The sequence below is a fragment of the Colobus angolensis genome, unplaced genomic scaffold (genome assembly GCF_000951035.1).
Source record: "Colobus angolensis palliatus isolate OR3802 unplaced genomic scaffold, Cang.pa_1.0 Scaffold62, whole genome shotgun sequence".
Classification (NCBI taxonomy): domain Eukaryota; kingdom Metazoa; phylum Chordata; class Mammalia; order Primates; family Cercopithecidae; genus Colobus; species Colobus angolensis.
The window spans coordinates 10,496,795-10,518,442 of NW_012119821.1; the positions used below are offsets into that span (position 1 = coordinate 10,496,795).

Sequence of the window (21,648 nt, forward strand, 5' to 3'; positions counted from 1 at the left end):
TGGTGGCCTATGATTCACATTTCCCAACTATGTAACTGCGAGCAAATCATTTCATCTTTCTCAGCCCAAGGCTTATTCCCTGTAAAGCAGAATAATATTCTCAGCTTCCCTTGTAGGTCAGTTATACAGATAAATAAACCTGTAAAAGTATTTTATAAACTCAGATGCCACATGAATATGCATGACTTGGTCATTAACTGATGTTATTTCCTTGTGTGAAGGTGGAGGCAGATGCTTTCACTTGTTCTGAAAGTTTTATTTTGTGATCTTTCTTCTCAAGCCTTGATTTAGCTTGATTTGAAAGTTTAAAACCAGAAAGGTTAGCAGGCCACACTGTTATGGTATTTGCTGTTTTCCTCTCTAGACTGGGGAGCAGTGCTGGATCTCTGTGGATCTGAGGCTCCAGGCTAAAATCCACAAATGTCCCCTGCTCTGCATCCAGGTACGTGTGACTGCACAGACAGCTCACCTACCTTGAACATATTGAGTGTTCATGCAGAAATATGGCATTGTAAGTTGGGGCTCCCTCTGATCAAAAATGTCAGTGACTTCAGAGGTCAAGCAATCCTATATAGTAGGTGATATTCAGTGAGAGACATTGGGATATTGGGGTTCTGAAGCCACAGCTAATTAAAACATTTGTAATAAATACTTGTTAATTTCAAGCGTGCTCCAGAAATGTTCTCAAAGGTATAGTGGGTGCCTATGTCTTTTACATGACCAGGGACACTGCAATAAACTAAAAACTGATTAACTTTAGGAAAGTGTAGAGTTGAAGAAATGCTTTCTTCCCGTTTTCTGGACAGTATTACATTCATATACCATTTCTTATTTTGACATAGTTTGCTTTATTTTAAAAATAGATTATCTGGGGGATAAAATATAAACTATTAATACATCAACTGTTTTACTCCTGTATTCCCTTGACGTCATTCCAAATCTTTTTCTTCTCTCTCCTTTCTTTTTCAACAAAAGTTGATTTCCTGGTGTGTACAAAACCCTGTGTAAGGTACCTGTCAGTAAATTTAAAAATGATTAAAATATATTCCTGCCCTCAATGAGTTTATGCTCTGATAACCTTAGAAATAGTTTACTTGCATATGCTGCACATAATATATTGTGACCAGTGTCCGTGAGCAAGTTAGTAGATTATGTCTAGGCTGACTTTTCTCAGCTAATAATAGTGTTGGTCTAAGGCTGGCTATGTTCTTGGAGCTCTTACTAGATGTCCACCATTGTTTTAAGTCCTTTACCTATACTCATTCATTTGGTTTTTATATCAGCTCTTCGAGATAGGGATTATTATTAGCACCATTTTTTTTCTCAGAAAAAGAAAGTCTCAGCTTCCTTAAGAGGTTAAATCATTGACCAAAATCACATCACCACAATTGTAACTCGCATGCATTGAAACTGACACCCACATGCATGCTCTTCACCTCTGTACTGTACACCCTGCAGTCACCCGTAACCATAGTGGTTTATATTGTGTGTTTTCACTGAGAATACTTCGGAAGGTCTCCTTTAACAACCACTGTTCACCTTTTAAAAATCTTTTATTTAGTAATAAAAGTGTTCTGGTTACTAATTTTTCATAGTCAAAACAGCCAAGAATCATTCTTTTGAGTAAATGGTTGTAGAGTTAACTTATGGAATACAAAATATTGGGTCTCTACCTCCTGACACACAGAGGAATTGTGCAGTAAAACACATTTATCTTTGTTGGCAAACAGTATGCTTTCTTAAATTTCTAATACACTTGACTATTGGAACCCCAATTTTCTGAATTTTACAGAAAGATGGGGCTGTGTAAAGGCACTGTGTAAATAGGTAGAGGAGATCTGAGAAACTGTGTCTCTTTATCTGCTCTTCCCTGGATCCTCCATGAGCTGAGAAAGGATTTTAAACAGTGCTGGGCTCACAGATCTAAACTGGAAATCTCCAACGACCTCTTCTGGGTCTTTTCTGTGGTAATTGTTTATTCTATTTTAAATCATCATATGAAATTCACCTTTGTATTTCATTGAGTTGAAAGAGATTGGCTTAAAAAAGAATACAGTATTTTTTAATCCTAGTTGTTAGTACTTAGAATCAAGGTTTAATTGCATTTAGTGGTAATTTCTTCTTAAGCTTTGAGTAAAATCCAGGATCTTTAAGAAGATGTAGAATTATTGTGAGAATTCAGTTCACCTCGGCATGCATTGGATTCCCCCTATGTGCTGGGCCCTGTGTTAGATGTGTGGGCATAAAATAAGCTTCCTCACCTCAGCTGCTTGGTGAAAACTGAAGGAGGCTGGCACTTCAACACACAACCAAATGCTGATGTCTGGAGCCTTGGCACAGGGATATGCCAGGGTTGGGAGCATGGGAGAGGGCATCTGAAATGTCTCCTCACTCCCTGAAAACTGACTAATCCCATTTATATGAAAGCTTCAGATCCCCCTTCCCCCTCCCCATGCTGAAATTCAGGGACCTGGGTTTGGGGAGGAACAGATTCATGATTAAGTTGTAATTCAAGTTCCTTTTGTCTGAGGTCATTGGCTCTCTTCAGGATATTTACAGGACTGAATGAGGTGAGGAAGGCCTCAGCACACTCCCAGATGGGGAGACAGAGAAGTGGAGAGCAGGTGAGAAGGCCTGGAGATGAGGTCTGGTTCTGTCATGGACTAGTTGCCTCACTTTGCTTAGACTGCTAACTTTTGCAGACACCATTTCCTTCTGTATAAATGGATGGGGTTGGAGCAGATGGTCTTTGAGGTCCCTTCCAAATCTGATTTTCCTGGGCTCTAAATTTAGCCACAGTGCTCGGCATTCTAGCAGAAGAGTTGGTGACTGAGCTTCATGGAGGCCTTATCTACTGGAGGAAATGTGCTGCCTGTACTTTTTCACACAGGGTCCCCCAGCTTACCTTGGGCCCCTAGAGGTGTCCTGGGAACTGTCTCAGAGAGTCATGGTGGGGTTAGTTGTGTTGGTGAGGTGCTCCCATCAACTCCTCATTTTTTAACCAGGGCAACTTTCATCTGTTTGTATACTGGAATTACATTTAAGACTTCCTTGAATTAAAGGGGATCCTTCACTTGAAACGATCTTTGAAATCCTGTCCTGGTAAAAATGAAGGGAAATTAAAAACAAAACCAAAACTCTGCACTCCTCTTCACTGGAAAACTGCAGGACAGAAAGCTTGGGTCTAGGGTCAGATGATAGCATCTGGGAAGCACAGGAGTGATGAACGTTTGCAGTGTCTCTAGGCTGTCACTTCAGACAGTTTTCTTTGAAAGTGTCCCAGCTGTAATGGACTGATTTTCAGTGGTGCCAGGAATCCCCTTACTGCTGGGCTTACAAATGTAAGTGTCTAATGAGGCCAAGCAGGTAAGTAAATTAGTGAAGTAAGTAGCATGTAAGACAGTAAGGAGTGGTAGGGACTGCAGAACTGGAAAAGCTCAAGCCCAGTCTAAAGGGAGCCACCTTTTCTTATCTTCAGTGGATCACTGCCACCAGTGATCATTTGCCAGAAATTGAGGACCCATCTTTTGATTTTGCAGAAGTTAGAAATCTCAATTAGATAAAATTTAAAAATCTTTTAAACATTGTGCAGGAAAAACACGGTTGGTCAGTTGTTTGATTTTAGCCCGAGAGCCACTAGTTTGCAAATTCTGCTTTGGAGGAACACTTTGCTCAGAGCCACCAATACACACAATTCCTGTCATTTGGAAGATGGTATTATGCTTATGTTAAAACGAGCTTAGATCAGTCACTGGCTTCCACCATTTCTGTGATTATTGTTGTTGTCATAGGCTGGCAGCTTAGTAAATGACAAAGCAGTGGACAAGCCACTCACAGCCAGTTGTTGTAACACGCAACCCTGGTGCATATTTTACTCCTGTGGCTCTCATTTAAAGCTAGATTTTGTGCAAGGAAAATAAAAGCATGGGAGAGAGTGGCACTTCCTAATATGCAGGATCACAATACAACTCCTTTCTTGTGGCAGCTTTCAGTTAATGCCATGCATGATTTGTAATGAGTAAGAAATTGTGTGATCATTATCTCAACCATATGTGTGATGTCCCAATCAATAGAATTAGATTCAATACTGTTAAAATCCCCTTAAAAAGGTAAGAAAGAGGTCTCCCTTTTTCTTATATTTCCACTCCTATTGATAAAAGAGAAAGAACAGACCAAAAGCAATGGTTTGAAAATAGCAGCAACAATAATCACAAAAGAAATCAGAGGCTGATAATACAGTGATATGTATTATAAATATGTTCCCAAGAGAATAACAGATAGTTTTTAACATTAGGTAACATAGCTTCTCTGTTTTAATAATGCATGCAAAAACTGGACAACAAAAAAAAGGGAGGCTAGGTTTTCTTTTCATTTATTTTTCTCTCTCGTGTTTTTTGAAATCAGTTAAGAGGCTCTTGCTATACTTTAGGTGAGGAAAAAAAATCTCATTTGGACTAAAATGGTTAACAGTGGAGAGAATGACATAAATGCACTTGAAAAGTATATAGAAGGAAAATTCAACTGAATTTGATGATGGCTAGGCTCTGGGGGCTGAGAAAGAAAGCAGTATCAAGGTTGAATGAGTTTGTTCAACTCTGGGTATGTAGTTATGGGGGTTAAGTAGGTGCATGGGATTTGCATCACAGTTTCATGTGAAATATTATAATATTAGTATTAGCTAAAGCCAGGAAAGCCAAACCTCATGCCATGTGCTACATTGTGTGATACTCAGGAAGAGCCTGACAAATAGCCTTTTACTTTTCCTCAAGGCAAGTAGCAGTTTATATCAGGCAGGCAAAAATTGTAGGTTTTATTATAGTCACAATATACTTAAGATTTTTGCTGAAACAAGAGTGTAGGAGGAAATGCTTTTCATACCAATTTTAAGGGTGGACTGGTTAGTGGCTGGAGATCAAATGAGCCAACAGTTAAGACAGTCCCCACTAGTTAGAAATGTTAGGGGATTTTACTTGTTGTTGAAGATAGTAGCTTGATGCACAAAGGAGGATTGTTGTGTGCAGTTCTCAAAATGCTTCATAATAATTTTTACCAGCAGTCCCTGTGGAAGGTTTATTTTTGGGGGAAGGGAAGGGAGGGGGCTGGGTCATCAACATTTCTTACTCCATTAAAGATTAACAGTGGCATTAAGGAAACCAAATGGCTTTGGTCAATGTTGCAATTTTGAAGAAACTGGTTAAGATTCAAAATTTCAACTCTGAGACTGTCAACAAGTTTCAGAGTTGCAATTTTGAATCTTAATCAGTTTCTTAAAACAAAACAAACAAAAAAACCCCACAACAACAAAAACAGAAACAACTACAGTATAATCAATCCTAAATATGTTGCCTATCATTTGATTGCTCACGTAGCAGATGTAGCCACCCCATGAAATGTTTCCATTCTTTGCCATTATCCAAAACCTAGAAATTTAAAGAAGTCATTAGTCTTAAGTAAATATCCAAGAATCTCTTCACTCTTCTCAAACTAAATTGATTATCAGCTGTGATCACTCTGGTGCGTTTACCCAGTCATAACTGCTCAATTGTTTTTAACAGATTAATGTTTGTCTTTCATTGTGGGGTTAGTGGAAAGGTTGGGGTTGGAGAGGAATGAGTTCAAGAAAAGCAAAAATAAATTAAAATAAAATAAAATGAAATAAAACAAATTTTAAAAACTTAGCTGTTTTTAAATGACTGGTGATAGTAAAAAGAAACTGTCATCACTAAGCCCGTTTGCACCCCCCTCCCCCAGAATAGAAATGCTGAGCTAAACTATGAATGACCATACTAATTTTGGAGCCTAAATGTAACCAGTGAGACTCTCTCTAACACTTATTCTCCATGCTTATTTGAAAAGGAAAAATGGAAGGGCTGACTAGCAAGAGTAAGAGATACGATTTGTCAGGATGCTCTGGGGAAGTAGCTACCAGAAGAAGGATCCCACTGCTGATTTTATCTGAAATGGTGCACTGTATGATGGTCCTTCTGCGAACCATACCCTTAGGAAACTCTTTTAACTGTCCCTGCTTCCTGAATGGCCCCAGGACTGGGAGTGACTTTCTAGAATTGCTGTGGATACATGACCTCCTCATCTCCCACTCCTCTAGATACCACGTCCCCCTAAGTGCCCTGGATCTGAAGTCGTTTCTGGAAAGGCAAGCTGTTGCCTCTGCTGTCAGCACTGACTCTGTGTTTGCTTGGCTCCCTAGTTGCTTTCACGAGACTTTTTGTCCCATGCTTATTGAGTGGTTTGAAGCGGATTTCATTTTCTCAAATGCTCTCTTGAAAGGAAATCTGCTTGAATTGATGTGAGGCAGTAACAATTAGACAACTCAGTTAAGAAATGTAGGATCCATAGGAAACAGCTATTTTTTCTTTCCCTTTTTGAGGATCTCTCTCTATTTTTTAAATGACTCCTCTCCTAATAGTTTCAGGTCCTGAAAACTTTGTCTTGAAAAACATCTTCTTTGAGGTGAGAGTTCATTTGTTTCATCCAAATCAGAGTCTGTTTTGCCAGTTCTTTCCGGCTCCATAACTCTCCAACTCTCTTCTGCTAGGTGTCGCCCAGCCTGTTGAATGGACAGTTACTGCCTCCCGAATGCCTCTGGGCAGTTGTGTGTTTGAGCCTGGGGGGCTCGAATGTGGATGTTCCGACAATGTCAATGTGGTCTCTCCTTTCAACTTGCTTTGTTTATCCAGCAGCTCATTACTGAAGACTAGCCTGTCAAAATCAGTCAAATATTCTTTGGGAAATATGGTCACATCCGTGAGATACCACAAATATGTTTAATACAGAGAAGATTGGCTTGATAAGAAAAACATGATCGACTTGCATCACTAAAACATATTTTCCTGTTATTCCGGTTGAGTGTCCACAAGCATCAGTAAGCACTAGCAAACCTAAGGGCAATAGATTTCTGCACCTGACACATAAAGACACCAAGGGAAGCAGGGAAAATGATTGCTGATGATTCATTCTAACTACTTGACCTTCTGACCTCTTCTCCAGATATATGACCAGGATGGGACACTACAGCACTTTATTGATGGTGGGGAACCTAGTAAGTCGAGCTGGATGAGGTATATCCGATGTGCAAGGCACTGCGGAGAACAGAATCTAACAGTAGTTCAGTACAGGTAAAGTATATCTTGATTTACCACCTACAGAGCTGAAGCCATTTGGCTTGCATATACAAATTCAGGCTTGCCACTGGTGGGTAAAAAAAAAAAAAAAAAAATCCTGCAGAACTCTGCAAGGACTGGCAGACATTTTTTTTTCTTTTCTTTTTGCTTGATTTCTGAAACCTCCTCAGTTCCTGTGACAGTAAGAGCATTCATGAACACTTAAGATTAAAAGTGCTAGCAGATGGCCTCCTTCACTCCGTGCACATGGTGAAGTTACTCCCACATCATTAGAACTTCCAGAATGGTCTGAATGAGCCCAGCAAACCCACTGACTTGGGGTGCTTTTCCCAAGCAGATGTATTCACACAGATAAGTAGATGATCACAGATTCAGCCTCAGGTCTCTTGCTTTCGGTCTCCTTCATGCTGTCTCCTTTGAGGAATAGCTTTGTTTGCACAACAGCATGGGAAACCAAGAACTCTCTACCTTCCCACCGATCCCTTTCCAAAACCGTTAGACTTAGTGGCAGTGACAGAGCCAGGGTAACTCTCCTGCTCCCTCTAAAGGTGGCAGTGGGTTTGGCCCTTTGATGATTCAGGATTCCTTTCAGTTCATGAGGCAGTTCCCAGGCACAGAGAAGCCCCTGGTTTCCTGAAAGGTATGGGCAAAACTCAGAGGATAACAAAGGCAGGGTGGAGCCATCCCCATTTCCCGTAGGGGATCCACATAGGGAGGCCTCTGGGGAGCTGAGAAGCAGGGTGGAATCTCCCAACGCTCAGTCAGTTCTTCCCAGTCGCTCAGTCGGTTCTTCCCAGTGCACCTGCTGGTGAAGCATTTCCATTTAGTGCTAGGGAAGGCTGGAGTGGAGACGAGAGGGCAAAAATGAATCAAATAGGAAAAAAGCCCCACCACTAAGCCTTCTTTTCTCAAAAATCCCTCGAAAACGTGTGCCATATAAATATATGACCTCAGTTATAAACAGCCGTGTTCCCTTTAGAATCAGAAGCAACTGTTTAGCTTTATTCGGCACCACAGACACATCAAAGCAGGGGGCTCTGTGCTCAGCAACTTGGAGTCCTGCCTGTGGCTATTTATTTTCCTTTCCTTTTTTTTTTCTTTTTTTTTAAATGAAGCTTAAGTTTTTCTTTTTAACTGTCTTCCCCTTGTTGGTTAAAGGCTGCACAAATTTGACTTACTCTCTGAGGTCTTCCATTAAAAAAAAATTGGGCAGTATGTGACTCACCGCCTTGGTTTTCAGTGCAGTTTTATTTCATTAAATAACGGTTTAAATGAAGTAGCACAAGACAGTATTTCATTACACTGCTGTATATGGACTTTATTCACCTTTATTACGGCTGCATTTCTGTTGTGAGGTTTTCTATAAAACTCTGAGCTAGAAAATTAGTAGAAGATTGTGCTTGTCCATTTAGTAAGAGAGTGTTTGGTTCTGTAATGGGTACCCAAGGAGCTACTGAGGCAAATTCTGAATTTGGGAAAACAAGAACACCCCCTAAGAGGAAGGTGGGCATAGGCAAGTCATTGCCTATCTGTCAATAATAAGTGGGTTTTTTACAACTCCCCCTTTCATAATGGTGCTTACACTATGAGCTCTCTCTGCTGATCTGTTTTTGATTACTTCAGATCTTTACAAAATGAACTACAAAAACACAATTTTAAAAACTGGCATTCATCACCAGTGACCACGTCCAAGAGTAAGAAAATAGAAAAGTTGGACCCTGAAGAGCCAGCCTAATTTTTATTGTACATGAATGTCCGCTTCACAAAAAGTCAGCTGGTTTAAATTCATTCTGTTATGATTTGTAATATCTAAATGGAATTTTCTTCAAAGCGCCCTTGATTGATTGACCCTTAGCTGAACGTTTTGTTTTTATTTTGAGGCTGACAATAATGTTTGTTGGCATGTGTTCCACTTCAACTGCGTTGGGACGCCATGAAGCTATCTTTATGAGTCATCCAACCACAATACTAAATACATGTCAGCAAAGGAAATATTATCTGAAAAGGGAAAAATCCCTTTGATGTGCTTCAACATGCAGAGATTTCTGCGAGTTTTGGAAGCTCTGCCCGCTTGTAAGGAATGGTGTACACTTACACATTTTTTCCCCCTTTCGGCCTACTCGGTGCCTCAGAAGACCACCCATTGCTTGAAAACAGTTCTGTTCTTTCAGCAGCAAAGTGTGTCATTTGGTTTTAGCACATTCATTTGCCGGGCGCAGTGTTTATATTAAGGGAAGCCAAACCGAGAGATGAAATGTTGCAAGGGTGAAGTACAAAGTAGACTCAATTTTTCTCAAGTTAGGAGATGCCAGTGATTTATAGCTCAGCTCCAATTTTGATTTTTTTATGTAGCAGTGGAAAGAATTAATAAAATGCACAGCTCTTGGAGATGCAGAGGGAGGAAGGGTAGCAAGAGCTAGGCAACTGGCTGGAGTTTTTGTCAGATATTCATAGAATGTTGGGAAAAACATTCTGCTTAGCTAGCAGTGCCCTCGTGAGACAGAATGGCAGCAAGTAAGGAAAATAACAAGATAAATGAAATTTTTGCAGCTGCAAGTAAAATACTGAGAATCTGCACTTTTTTATTGATCTTTATGATCCTATTGCCAAGAGCCACTTTGTGGTGACAAAATATGTTGACAAGTGCATATCTCACTGCCATGAAAAATGTGGAGAAGCATTCGCCTTATGTCTGCAGTGTTATACAAGGAACAAATTGCCCTGCTACAGCCAATTCCTTACAGAAAGGAGAAATTTAGGGCCCACCAACTCTACACACTTTTATCTTGAACTTGAGGTTCATATTTGTAGCAATTCTTCATTGAGAAAACCAGTCTCAGTCTCCTCATTTTTTTAATCTGTAGATTTTTTTAAAGTACCAAAGCTATTATAAAAAATGTTTATTTCTCATACCTTCACTGTATCATTTCAGAGTGTAATCTTTCAGCCAGAGTAAAGTGCTCCTCTTGTATTTATTGAATTTCCATCCATTTCACATAGGAGCGTTTTTCTCTTCTCCTGTATCAAACTTTAGAAAAAGAGCAATGGAGAGAATTTTTATTTCCCTGAGTCCTTATATCACAAAGCTGCTTAATTTTATTACAAATTTGGGAACCCCCAATGCCGAGTTGCAATAATACATTTAATGCTTTTCCTTCAAATAAGAAGTCAATAGTTTTTATATATGAGGTTGGGGCACCAGTGTCTTTGCAATTTTCCTGAGAGGAAATTTTCTCATTAGTGTGAGATGAAATTTTTTTTTAATGAACTCTTCCTTTCTGATGTCTCCTGGGCTAAATATCTGTCTCTTCAGCCAATTCATTCTAGGGAGGGTCGTTGTGGGAATAAACTGAGTGCTGTTTATCATACTGAGTTACAGACTCTAATTGGTTGCTGGGGACAATCAGTTGGGTGTAGATTTATTACAAACAGAAACTGTTTAGATGGAGCTGAGCAGAACTTTTTTGGGGCAATAAAAATATGGATGGGGGCACATGAGTCCTATGTATTACTAAGCCGGGTTTTCTTTTGTTTTGAATAGGTCGAATATATTCTACCGAGCCTGTATAGATATCCCTAGGGGCACCGAGCTTCTGGTGTGGTACAATGACAGCTATACGTCTTTCTTTGGGATCCCCTTACAATGCATTGCCCAGGATGAAAACTGTAAGAATTTATTTTAGCTCTGAATTCACATTTCAATTTACCTATTTCAAAGCTAACTTTTTAAGAGCTTTTTTTGAAACTCATGGAACGTGGTTCACTAAAATAAGTAACACAAACATATACAAGTCTGTTCCATCGTTTTCTTTTCCCTGCATGTCGTCTGCTTTATCGTAGGGCATCTTAACCTGTATGGACCAGTCCTTCACCTATTAACAACTTCAAAGCCTTTGCCAGAATTTTAAATAATAGTTGAAGCAAGTTAAGTCAGCTGGTATTCACTGAGTACCTACTATGTGTCTGGTTCTATGCTTGCCACCTTAGGGATTACAAGAGCAGTGTAAGGTTCACCTTCTGCTCTGAAGGGATGTATAGTCTTGTGGGAGCCACACTGTATGCAAAAATGAAATAATAAGAAAGCAATGACATTTAATCAGGGGTAGCACCCCTTTAGTTGATTGGGTGTGCTTCCTCCTGCTTCCTCCTACATAGTCATTTGCATGACAAATAATATTTAAAATGGTAGATATGTGACTAAGGAATTTATGTCTTTCTAAATTTTTGGTCTAAAACCATGTCTGGAAACATGTAATTTTCTCCTATCTTTATTACTGTACCAACCATTATCTTTAAAAGAATTAACATCTAGGCAAGTGTAAATTTGCAGCAACTTTCCTGTAAACTTTATATTTCTGCTCTATCAGTTATCTGAAAAGTATTTTAAAGTGATTTCCAGTATTTGGAACAGAATTAGCACTGATGTGCTTCAGTGAGAAACACTGATTTCAGTGATACTGTGTTTTCTTGTCACCAAATTGACTAATTTGTGAACTGATAATTTGATGTTATGCTACAAAAAGAAACAAAGATAACAGATGTCTTTTGATAATGGATAAGAAACTTCATTTTGAAAAAAGTGGTTTTTTTTTCATTTTCTTCTCCTCTTTCTCACACATGCACTCACACACCAAAAACTACAATTTAAAAACGCTCATATTATGACTCATCAAAATGCTGATGGTCGGATATTTCTTTCCCATTTTGTCTTTAATTTCTTTGTAAAAATCATCAAAAAGCCTATTACTATCAACTTTCCTTTTCTATTTTACCCTAACCCCAAAACCAATATCAAATCAAAAAATGAATCTTTGGACATTCAGTACATTCCTCTGACATTTCAGACTTCCACTGGAAAGTTTATTTTCTGCTGTTATATTCCTGTTTGAGGGAGTTCCTGTTTTCACAGGAGAAAATCTCAGTGTTGGCCGTGAGTATGCAGTGAGAGGCAAATGTAGATGTGGAAGCCACTGTGCTCTGCCTCAAACAGAATGGCTCCATGCCCCATGCCCCCAAAACTAGATCTTTATATATGCACAGAAAGGCTTCAGTGTCAGCCAGCCTCCCCATCTGCTAACATGAACTTGTCTGTATGTTGGAACCTTGATGTAACCATCTAGAGTGTTTGATCCAAGAGGATTCTAGAAATCTCACACGATCCTCTGTTTCTTCTTTTAATACAACCTGCTACAGACTGAAGCTGTTGTTGTGGTATGAGTGTTGAGGAATGTCTAGAGTAAACATATCAAGGCCAAATATTTATTCATTCGTTGTTCAGATGTGTAAGGAACACCTACCATGAGCCAGTGTCTTTGCTGGGTGATGTAAATATAGCAGTGAACAAAATGGACAAGAATCCCTGCCCTCATGGAGCTTACATTCTAATGGGGGGAGACAGATTATCAACAGATATATAAGTAAATAAATAGTTGGCCAGATGGTGATAAGTGTTGTGTGCTAATAAAGCAGAAAAGAGATAAAGAGGTGCCAGGAGTTAGGAGTTATAGTTTCAGAGAGTGAACGGGGTAAGCTCCACTGGGAAGGTGGACTTTGGGCAAAGACTTAAGATGGTGAAGGAACAAGCCATGTGTTAGTAGGTAGAAGAGCATTCCTGGCAGCCAGACAATTACAAGTCCCAAGATGGGAATGTTCCTGGCATGTTGGAAGAGCATCACAGAGGTCAGCATGAGTGAGGCAGAGTGAGTGAGGTGAAGAGGGGTTAACTTAGATGTGGGTGGGTGCTAGGGCAGGGAAGACCTTCTAGGGCCCTGGAGGCCATTGTCAGGACCCTGGCTCTGACTCTGTGTGAGCTGGGCAAAGGGGGCTGTTGTAGGGTTTTGAGAAAAAGAACGATTTGACTGAATTTTTTTCAGGAATACTCCCTGAGTGGAGACTGGACAGGGGGAAGAGCAGGGAATCCAGCTAGAGGCTCTTGCAGGGATCCAGGGGGAGAGATGATGGTGATTTGGACTAGCATGGAAGTGGTGGAGGTGGTGAGAAGTAGTTGGATTCTGGATATGTTTTAAAAGTAAATTCAACAGCATTTTCTTATACATTAGATGCTGAGTGAGAAAGAGGAGTCAGGGATGACTTTGAGGCTTTTGGCCTGAGGAGCTGGAAGGATGGCATGACCACTTACTGAGCTCTGAGCCAGAAATGGAAACTGTGGAGTGACCACTTAGGAAATGCATTTCTTACCCTTGACCTGGATCTCTGGAGTGCGAGACTCATATCTACATGGTGCTTCCACCTGACAATGCTGTCACATGGACGGGAGGGATTGTGGGGTTGGAGTAGAGCATTTTTGGGTCTGTGTGCCATTCACAGCCACCTGACAATGGGTGTCTAAGAGCGTACCACTGGCCTTCAGATTTGGTGCCACCATGCCAAAAATGTACTTTCTGGAAAAAACATACCAGTTTGCTTTTCAATTCTTCTTTCTGCTAGTGTCTAACCTGAGTGAAGCATTCTTGAGATTGATGATTAGAGTATTGCATAAACTCTACCGGGATATATGATATATCATTTAGCACCTGAAGTCCTTGGAAGAGAATTTGCAAAGCTACAACAGCTTGAAGTATTTCTCAGTAGGAAAACTAAGTAGTTGTTTTGGGTTCTGTTCAGAGCTCTAAGTAACGGTTGAGGGAAGTTTAAAAGGAATTAAGCCATTGACTAAAGTGCTCAACAGTGACAATCCGCTTTCCCCCAAGGGTATTATAGGAATTTTATTTCAGTTTCTGTCTCAGAGTCATATATCTGTCATGTGATTGGCCACCCAAGAAACCAGCAGAAGGCTTCATCAGATAGTGTGGGGGAGATATATGACTTTGACTGCCTCTAAGATGGATTCTCATTCCATGTGATTCACTGGGAGACCTGGTAACACCTAAATGAGGATTCTTTCTTCTGTGCTAAGAAAATACTCTGTGATTTAAAAGCACAAATGTGTGAAAGGGCATGGACAGATCATTTAACAGATAGCCTTCCACAGCCCTGAGTAATTTAAATCATCTCTACTGGATTAGCAATTCTAAGACAATTTTTATCCCACTGAGCTAGCCACAAAATAAATCAGGTACCTAAAAAGAAGCTTCTTGAGATCAAATACTTTTTTGATAAAATACCTCCACAGAGCCTCTTTATAGTGCTGTGCGCACAGTGAACAATGAAGAATGTGCACTGAATAAATACTGAGAATTTCTATTACCATTATTAGAAGGGATTAAATATTTCAGGCAGATTTTTTGTTGTTGTTAATGAAACTGATACTTGGACCAAGGCGTTCAAGGAAAATATGATTTTACTTACTGAGTAATATTAAGCACCTTCAGTTATAAAAATATAACTTTCTTCCCATGGTTCTTTCAACATTGAAAGTACACATTTCCTATCGAGTGTGTGCGGTGGGTTTGGGTTCAGGACGTGCCCCCTCCACTGGCGGCCCCAAAGCAGGGTGGCTGTGGGTACACTCACTGCCTGGACGGCTCATTGAAAGCCGCCTTGACTCAGAGAAGACAGCAGTTCAACAGGCATTTGGGTTCTGGAAGCAATTCCTATGTTATTTTCTTTTTAAAAAAGTCGTATTATAAATGTAATAGAGCTCCAAAGAGAGCGCCTTTCCATCCACTGTGGGCCTTTCAAAAGAGCCTGAAGGAACGCCTGTGTCGACAGATCGCATCCGCAAGAAGGAATGAGGTTCCCCAAAGCTTCCAGTGGGGGATTAGCTCCTGCAGAGTGTAAAGACCTTAGTGTATTCATATTCATTTCAGAGGAAATTAAAAAAAATCCTGGGAATAAATGTTAAACAAGTCTTCCTGCTGCTTTTTCGGTCTCGGCATATGAAGCTGAGGTGGCAGAATGTGAACCTTGATGGCAACAGGGGAGCTGCTGCACCAGAGTAAACCCTGCCTCCTCGAGGACCCCTGCCTTTTGCTTTTGATTTTAAAGAGCAGAAAATAAAAAGGGGGACCTCTGCATGGTGCCCCTTACCCCCACTGTTCCACCAACAGCGAGAAACTAGGTCAGGGTCAGGAAGGCCCTGCTCAAGCCCTTAGCGGTGACCTTTAGAAGATTACGTATAGTTCAGTCCACAAGACCATCTGTGCAGGACCCCAGGGGAAACATTGTGATGGGTGCAAAAACCCAGGCCCTGTCCTAGAGGAGCTCAGTCTAGAAGAGAACACATAAGCACATAACCGCAATATCAAACACCGTGCAGATGCTGCATGAGGTGGCCACAACAGAGAGCGTGAGCTTGCGGCTGTCAGGCTCTCTATGTCATTCAGCTGGGAGGAGTCCAGGTTCCAGGCCTCTTGTGTACAGTGCAAAGCTGGGGTTGGCTTAGAATCAGGAGCCAAAAGATACTATCCTGTCCCTGAATGGGGAATAGAAAAATGCTGCCCTCAAGCCAGTAAGCTAAGGAACTGTCCATCTTGGGGCATTGGTAAAAGCAAAGTCATACTCTAAAAACTAGCCCTAGCCGTAGGAGGTTATGAGGCTTGATTTTGCACTACTTGCCAGCTACGGAAACCCTGAGCCAACAAACTAATATAAAAATTGGTCTAGAGCTGTTGAAACCTGTAGGTTCCTAGAAGAACAAAGAAGTCACTCACCAGGGATGCTTCTGACTCTTTTACAAGGCTCCAACAAGAAGGCAGCACCCACTAAAAAAGGTGTTGACAGAGACAGATGACAAAGGTCTCAGGGAAAGTCACTGTTATGAGAGATTTGGCTTTTTGCATGCTGTAGGATATTGTGGTGTGCTGCCTCAAGCCCAGCTTTGCTACTGGATGGAGGCGCTCATTCCCACTGTTTGTGGGAGTGTAGTGGACTGACATCTTGGATGAGTTGTTTCCAGGAATTACCTTTAGTCCACTTGAACCACCTCACCCTTGGTCATACTGCCTCCCACAGTAGCCCATATCCAATGACTGGTCAATGTGGGATGTATAAAGGACTGGTTCCCTTACCTCAAACCAGGACAACCCTAAAGGACATTCATTCCATCCAACTCCAGAGCTGTTAAACTCCTCCCTCAGCCCAGTGCTGCTTGCCTCACTTCCCAACAGGTGTTGATCCTGAGAGCAATCCCCAAACCCCAAATCTCCATTTCAGAGTGTGTTTCCTGGGTGACCTAATTTAAGACAGGTACTCCCAGGTTTCCATTTTCAATCCAGACCTCTTTACTGAGCCCCAGACTCCTCTCCAGCTGTCTTGGCAACATCTTCACTTCCATGTTTCTCATGCATCTCCAACTAAACCTGCGTAAAACTAAAACTACTCTATTCACTCCCACTAACTGCCTCTCCCATCTTTCAGCAGCTCTCACACCCAATCATCCAATTGCTCTGTCGAGAAACCTTGACACCTCACTCTTGCTCACCCTTCTATCCAATCAGCCACCAAGTCCTGTTGATTGCATATTCTTAATGCATTTCTTCACTTCATTTCTGCTGCCACCTGACTAGTGTCACCATCCACTCTGGCTTGGACCCCTGCAGTAATCTTCTGCACAACTTCACACTTTCTTTCTTTAGTTCATGGTGGCCAGAGTGAAGTTTCAACCATTTGCTTATTTTACTGTTTCAGTTTATTCACTTGTTTTGTTAATAGGTAGCTCTGTCCCATAGAGCAAAATGCAGAAAGTACTGTGGACATGTAAGTCTCCTTCCAAGATGACATCAGTAATGTTGGCAGGTTCTCAGGTATTCTTTCAGAGATAATTTTTGCCCATTCAAGCGTCTAATATTCCCCCTTTTATTCTCTGGCTGTCATTCTCCCACATGTATATGTAGCACACTGTATACATTGTTCTGTACTTTGTTTATTTACCAATACAGAGCGATGATGCCTTTAAAGCATAAATCTGATCATCTCACACCCGAACTTAAAATCATGTTTTGGCTTGCCGTTACTCTTTGCTAAATCCCCAGTTCCTTAATATGATAGCCTATGGGTCACATAGAGTCTCCAGAAACATTTTCTGTGGCCCATATAGTATTTTACAATATTAGATTCCAAACATCTCTAGACTGGCCATACCCTGTTCAGAATGTTACCGCCCCCACCATCCTCTGTTGTGTTAACCTGTCTACCATCACCCTGTCAGATATTTCTGTGGCCTGTCCAGCTCCCACAGGCATTGACAATAATGCTGCCTTCCTCTCCAGCCTCGACTGCTGCAGCCCATCTCCTCTTCTCTCTCTGTCCACATTGCCTTTTTTTCCATTCTTTTAGTGCCCTGAGCTCCTTCCTACCTCAGCATGGCACAGGACTCTATGGCAAAGCTGCCGATATTCCATCTTTTGCATTGCCTTTTCCTCCCTTTGCACTTGTATGATGCCCGCATACCCTTCAGGACTCAGATTCTGTCATACCCCATGTTTAGCTACCCCTGATTTATCATTTCCTGACATCCTTTCTTTTCTCTAACAGCACTTACCACACTTGTCGTAACTGTACTTTGACAATTCCAAAATTTATGTATTTTTTTTTAACATTTTAATCTTTCTGAAACCGGCAGGTGTTTTGCAATTAATGGTGACTTACAATTATAATGGTGAAATTAATGGAATGTTACATTTGGTGAAACTGAGTGAATATTTATCTGTAAAGACATCAGCTTAATATCTGTCTTTCCCAGTAGAGTTTATGTGCCAGAGGGCAGTGACTATGGCTTTCCTGATCCCCCTATATCCATGGTGCCGAGCACAGGGTTAGGCATGTAATAGATGCTCAGCAACTATTTGTGGACTGAATGAATGAACGAGGAAGGGGTAAACTGAACTTTGTTTTATAGGTCCTGAGTTTGCCTCTTTCAATATTTTAACTGTCCAGATTTCATGAGTTCATGTTCTTGCTTGACCGTATCTTTTAAGGCTTTGGGAGTTTGCCCTCTTCCCCTTAATCTTTGCGTTTCCAGACTGAAGAGATTGACTAGCTCAGTATTGCTTCATGCAGAAACCACTTCATCTTTTTGGTCATTTTAATAAGCCATCTCTGCACCTTTTGCAGTTGTCTATGTTTTCTTTCTTGTGTTGGGATGAAGTTTCCTGTCCTTTTTCTGAAAATTTCCTGTGTTTAGTTTATACCTTTAATGGCCATAGTCAGTGAGGCTGATATTTAAGAAGAATAATCTTGTCTTCTAAAAAGTGCTGCTTTAAATTTTTTTTAGGAGACAGGGTCTTGCTCTGTCACCCAGGCTGGAGTACAGTGGCATGATTATATATAATAGAGCATTGTAAACTATCGTCACCCTACTGATCTATCAAACACTATATCTTATTTCTTCTACCAAACTCTAAATTTCTACCCATTAATCAATCTCTCTTCATCCCTACTCCCCTGTCACCCACACATTCTTTTGTTTTAATATAAAGGTTATGTGACCTTAACAATTTTTTAGAATTAATCAATTAGGTTACTTTTTTTTTTTTTTTGAGATGGAGTTTCACTCTTGTTGCCCAGGCTGGAGTGCAGTGGCGTGGTCTTGGCTCACCGCAACCTCTGCCTCCCAGGTTCAAGTGATTCTCCCACCTCAGCCTCCCAAGTAGCTGGGATTACAGGCACGCGCCACCATACCTGACTAATTTTGTATTTAGTAGAGACAGGGTTTCTCCATGTTGGTCAGGCTAGTCTTGAACTCCCGACCTCAGGTGATCTGCCCACCTCGGCCTCCCAAAGTGCTGGGATTACGCATGAGCCACCATGCCCAGCTCAATTAGGTTACTTTCTAGGAGTGTAAGTCAGAGCTCAGAATCTATCATCTACACTTAGAGTGTTATTTGTGTTATTTCCCCCAAAGGCATTTTATTCCTTTTCCTACAGTGAAGCGGCTGGCCAGTGTTTCCCGCTCTCTTGCATGTTGATGACATCTTCATTCTATGGTTTTCTCACCATGCATTACTTCCTGTTAGTCTGAAATTGCCTGGCCTGTAAAGGCGTAGTGTTGCCTAAAACCCTGTGGGCTTCCCTATGCTTTGCCTCTTCTGGATTAGTAATGAAAAGGCCGAACAAGATGGTTCTACCCCAATCTCTGACAATGGTGCTGTTTTTATATTTTATTTTTAAAAATGCTAGAACATGGCAAAACATTCCTTCTTGTCTTTCAGTGCCTACTTAAAAAGTAACATTCTGTGTGCCATAAAATATTTTTTAAGTGTAAAAACGGTCCACAAATTCTATATTGATTATATGCTTTTGCCCCAGAATTCAAATATACATAAATATTTGTATATAGAATAAAGACATACGTACAAACATACATAGGTAGGTGTGTATAAGTATATGTATAACATAAGTATCTATAACATGTATGTATATGTATAACATAAGTATATATAACACGTGTATTTATATATATAATACACACAAAACAATGTACTAGCTGTAAAAACATCCTTTAAATTTTGAAACACAGCTGTTGAGCAGAGATGCTATGAGTGTATGGTCAGAAAAAAAAATTCGGACTTATAAGTCTGAAAGCTAAAACTTGCCACCTAGATGTGTCGTTAAGTGAATGTGTGACCCAGGGCAAGTTACTGGACCTTCTTGGGACTTGGCTTTTGTCATTTGTAACAGGAGAAGGTAGGATTAGATCAGTGATTCTCAGCCCTGATTTCACTTTAGAAGCAGTTGGGGAACTTTAAAAAATGTAGATGGACCAGGCCCTGTGGAGAGATTATAATGTAGTTTTTAAAGATTCTCCTGTGTGAGTCTAATGTGCAGTAGCCAAGGTTAAGAACTGCCAACTAGACAAACTCTAGACTCTTTCCAGGTCTGCGAGTCTCTTGCTTTACTTTTCTTTCTTAAGACAGTATGGGCTATGCCGACAGAACCATGCAGACAGAGCTAGTCCTCTGGTTGGATTTGCTTGACACATGTGATTCTACAGAACATTCTGAGTTGAAGAATGCTTAGGCAGCACACCTACCCCTTTCTGTGCTCACACATGGCATCTCCCTGTCCACTTGAGCACAGAGCTTCGTGGCAGTCACAGTCCCCTACCCTTGAGGATGCCTGCGTCTTCGTGCCAGGTAGCATTCTCAGCGATGGTCTGTGGCAGTGCATGAGGTGTGCTCCCAGGTCATGTGTTTCCTGCCACGTGGCCTTGAACTGGTGACCAGTGGCCATAGACTGCATTATTTTGTTACTTGCTATCACAATCTTTTTGCCAATCATCCTTTTCAAAATTTTTGGTCTCTAATTTCATTCTCTTGACCACCTGGTGACTTTAATTTCTCTGAGCCTTGAAATGACCCATAGATATAGTAGTTACTTAAAAAAAGAAGAATTTTTAAGCCTATTAGGTTCTAATCACTTCTGGACCTATGGAATGACCAGCATATAGTTTATAAATATTATTAACTCACTAACATCTTAATAGAAAGAACAACAAATTCTAGATATATTATTAGATTTATCTACTCAGAAGTATTTCTTCTAGTTCTCTCCCCACTTCCACTGCCACCACCCCAGTTTAGGGCCATCTCCCTCACATCCATCATTTCTTCTATAATAAAAATGGTAGTTGCCATTCATGGTAGGCCCTGTAATAAGTACTTTCATTGATGTATTTAAACCTCGTAAAAGGCGACTTTAAAGACGAGTATGCTAAGACTCATAGGGCCGATCATCTGTTGAGTGTCAACCATAGGTCAAGCTCTTTACTAAATGCTGCTTCTGCATTATGCCATTCAGTCCTGAGAGTGACTGTTTTATATTATATCAGGGACCAAATCATGGATTTAGATGTTCCATACTTGCCCAAGGCTAGTCAATAGTGGAGTTAAAACCTCAGCCATCTCAGCTACCACATCATGCTGCTATTATTTTTTAGAAGCGTTAGTACCACTGTCCTCATTTTGCAGATGGAATAACTGCGGCCCAGAGCTATTGAATAGTTTGCCTAAGACCACTAAGCTAATAAGAGGCAGAGGCAGGATTTGAACCTAGGTCTTTCAGATTCCAAAGCCTGAGTCACAAGCACCACACTTGGTTGCCGCCTACTCTTTCCTTATCCACTTGCATCCCATCTGTAAATCAGGTCTCTCTCAAGCCCTTCCTGAACACTGGTTCTATTTTTCTTGCTATCCCTCTGCTCAGAAATGGTCTGTATCTATTTCCTAGGTCTGAAGTCTCTTATTTATTTATTTGGACTTTTAAGGCCCTCTGAGGTCTCCTTCTGACCCCCAATCATTATTCCTAGAGTGACCAGATCCCGTGCCTTGCTCAGTCAGCCCATCTCCCTTACTATCCCACCTGCGTGGTAGACTGCTCCTGCCTCCAGGTGTCTTTCATCTTGTTCATCTCTTCAAATAGCTTTTCCTGGATACCTATCCTGTGCTGCCAAGGTCTGGAGGAAAGCCTGAAATTCTCCACCAGTCAAGCTGAATCTATTTTCTCTGCACTGCTCAGGGCTACCCTCTCTGGGCAACATCCCCTGCTCACTCCCTCTTCCTTGCTGTGCCTCCCATCTAAACTCCCTCCAGGCATAGGTGCAGTGTGG

General features: G+C 40.9%; 1 protein-coding gene across 1 annotated transcript in view; it reads left to right on the forward strand.

Moving 5' to 3' along the window:
• Positions 1-21,648, forward strand: part of PRDM6 (PR domain containing 6) — a 98,076-nt gene that overhangs the window by 59,608 nt on the left and 16,820 nt on the right. Inside the window, exons 7-8 of the mRNA XM_011963737.1 lie at positions 7,009-7,136; positions 10,684-10,808. Coding sequence (XP_011819127.1) covers positions 7,009-7,136; positions 10,684-10,808 — 253 coding nt within the window. The remainder of the gene's footprint in view (positions 1-7,008; positions 7,137-10,683; positions 10,809-21,648) is intronic.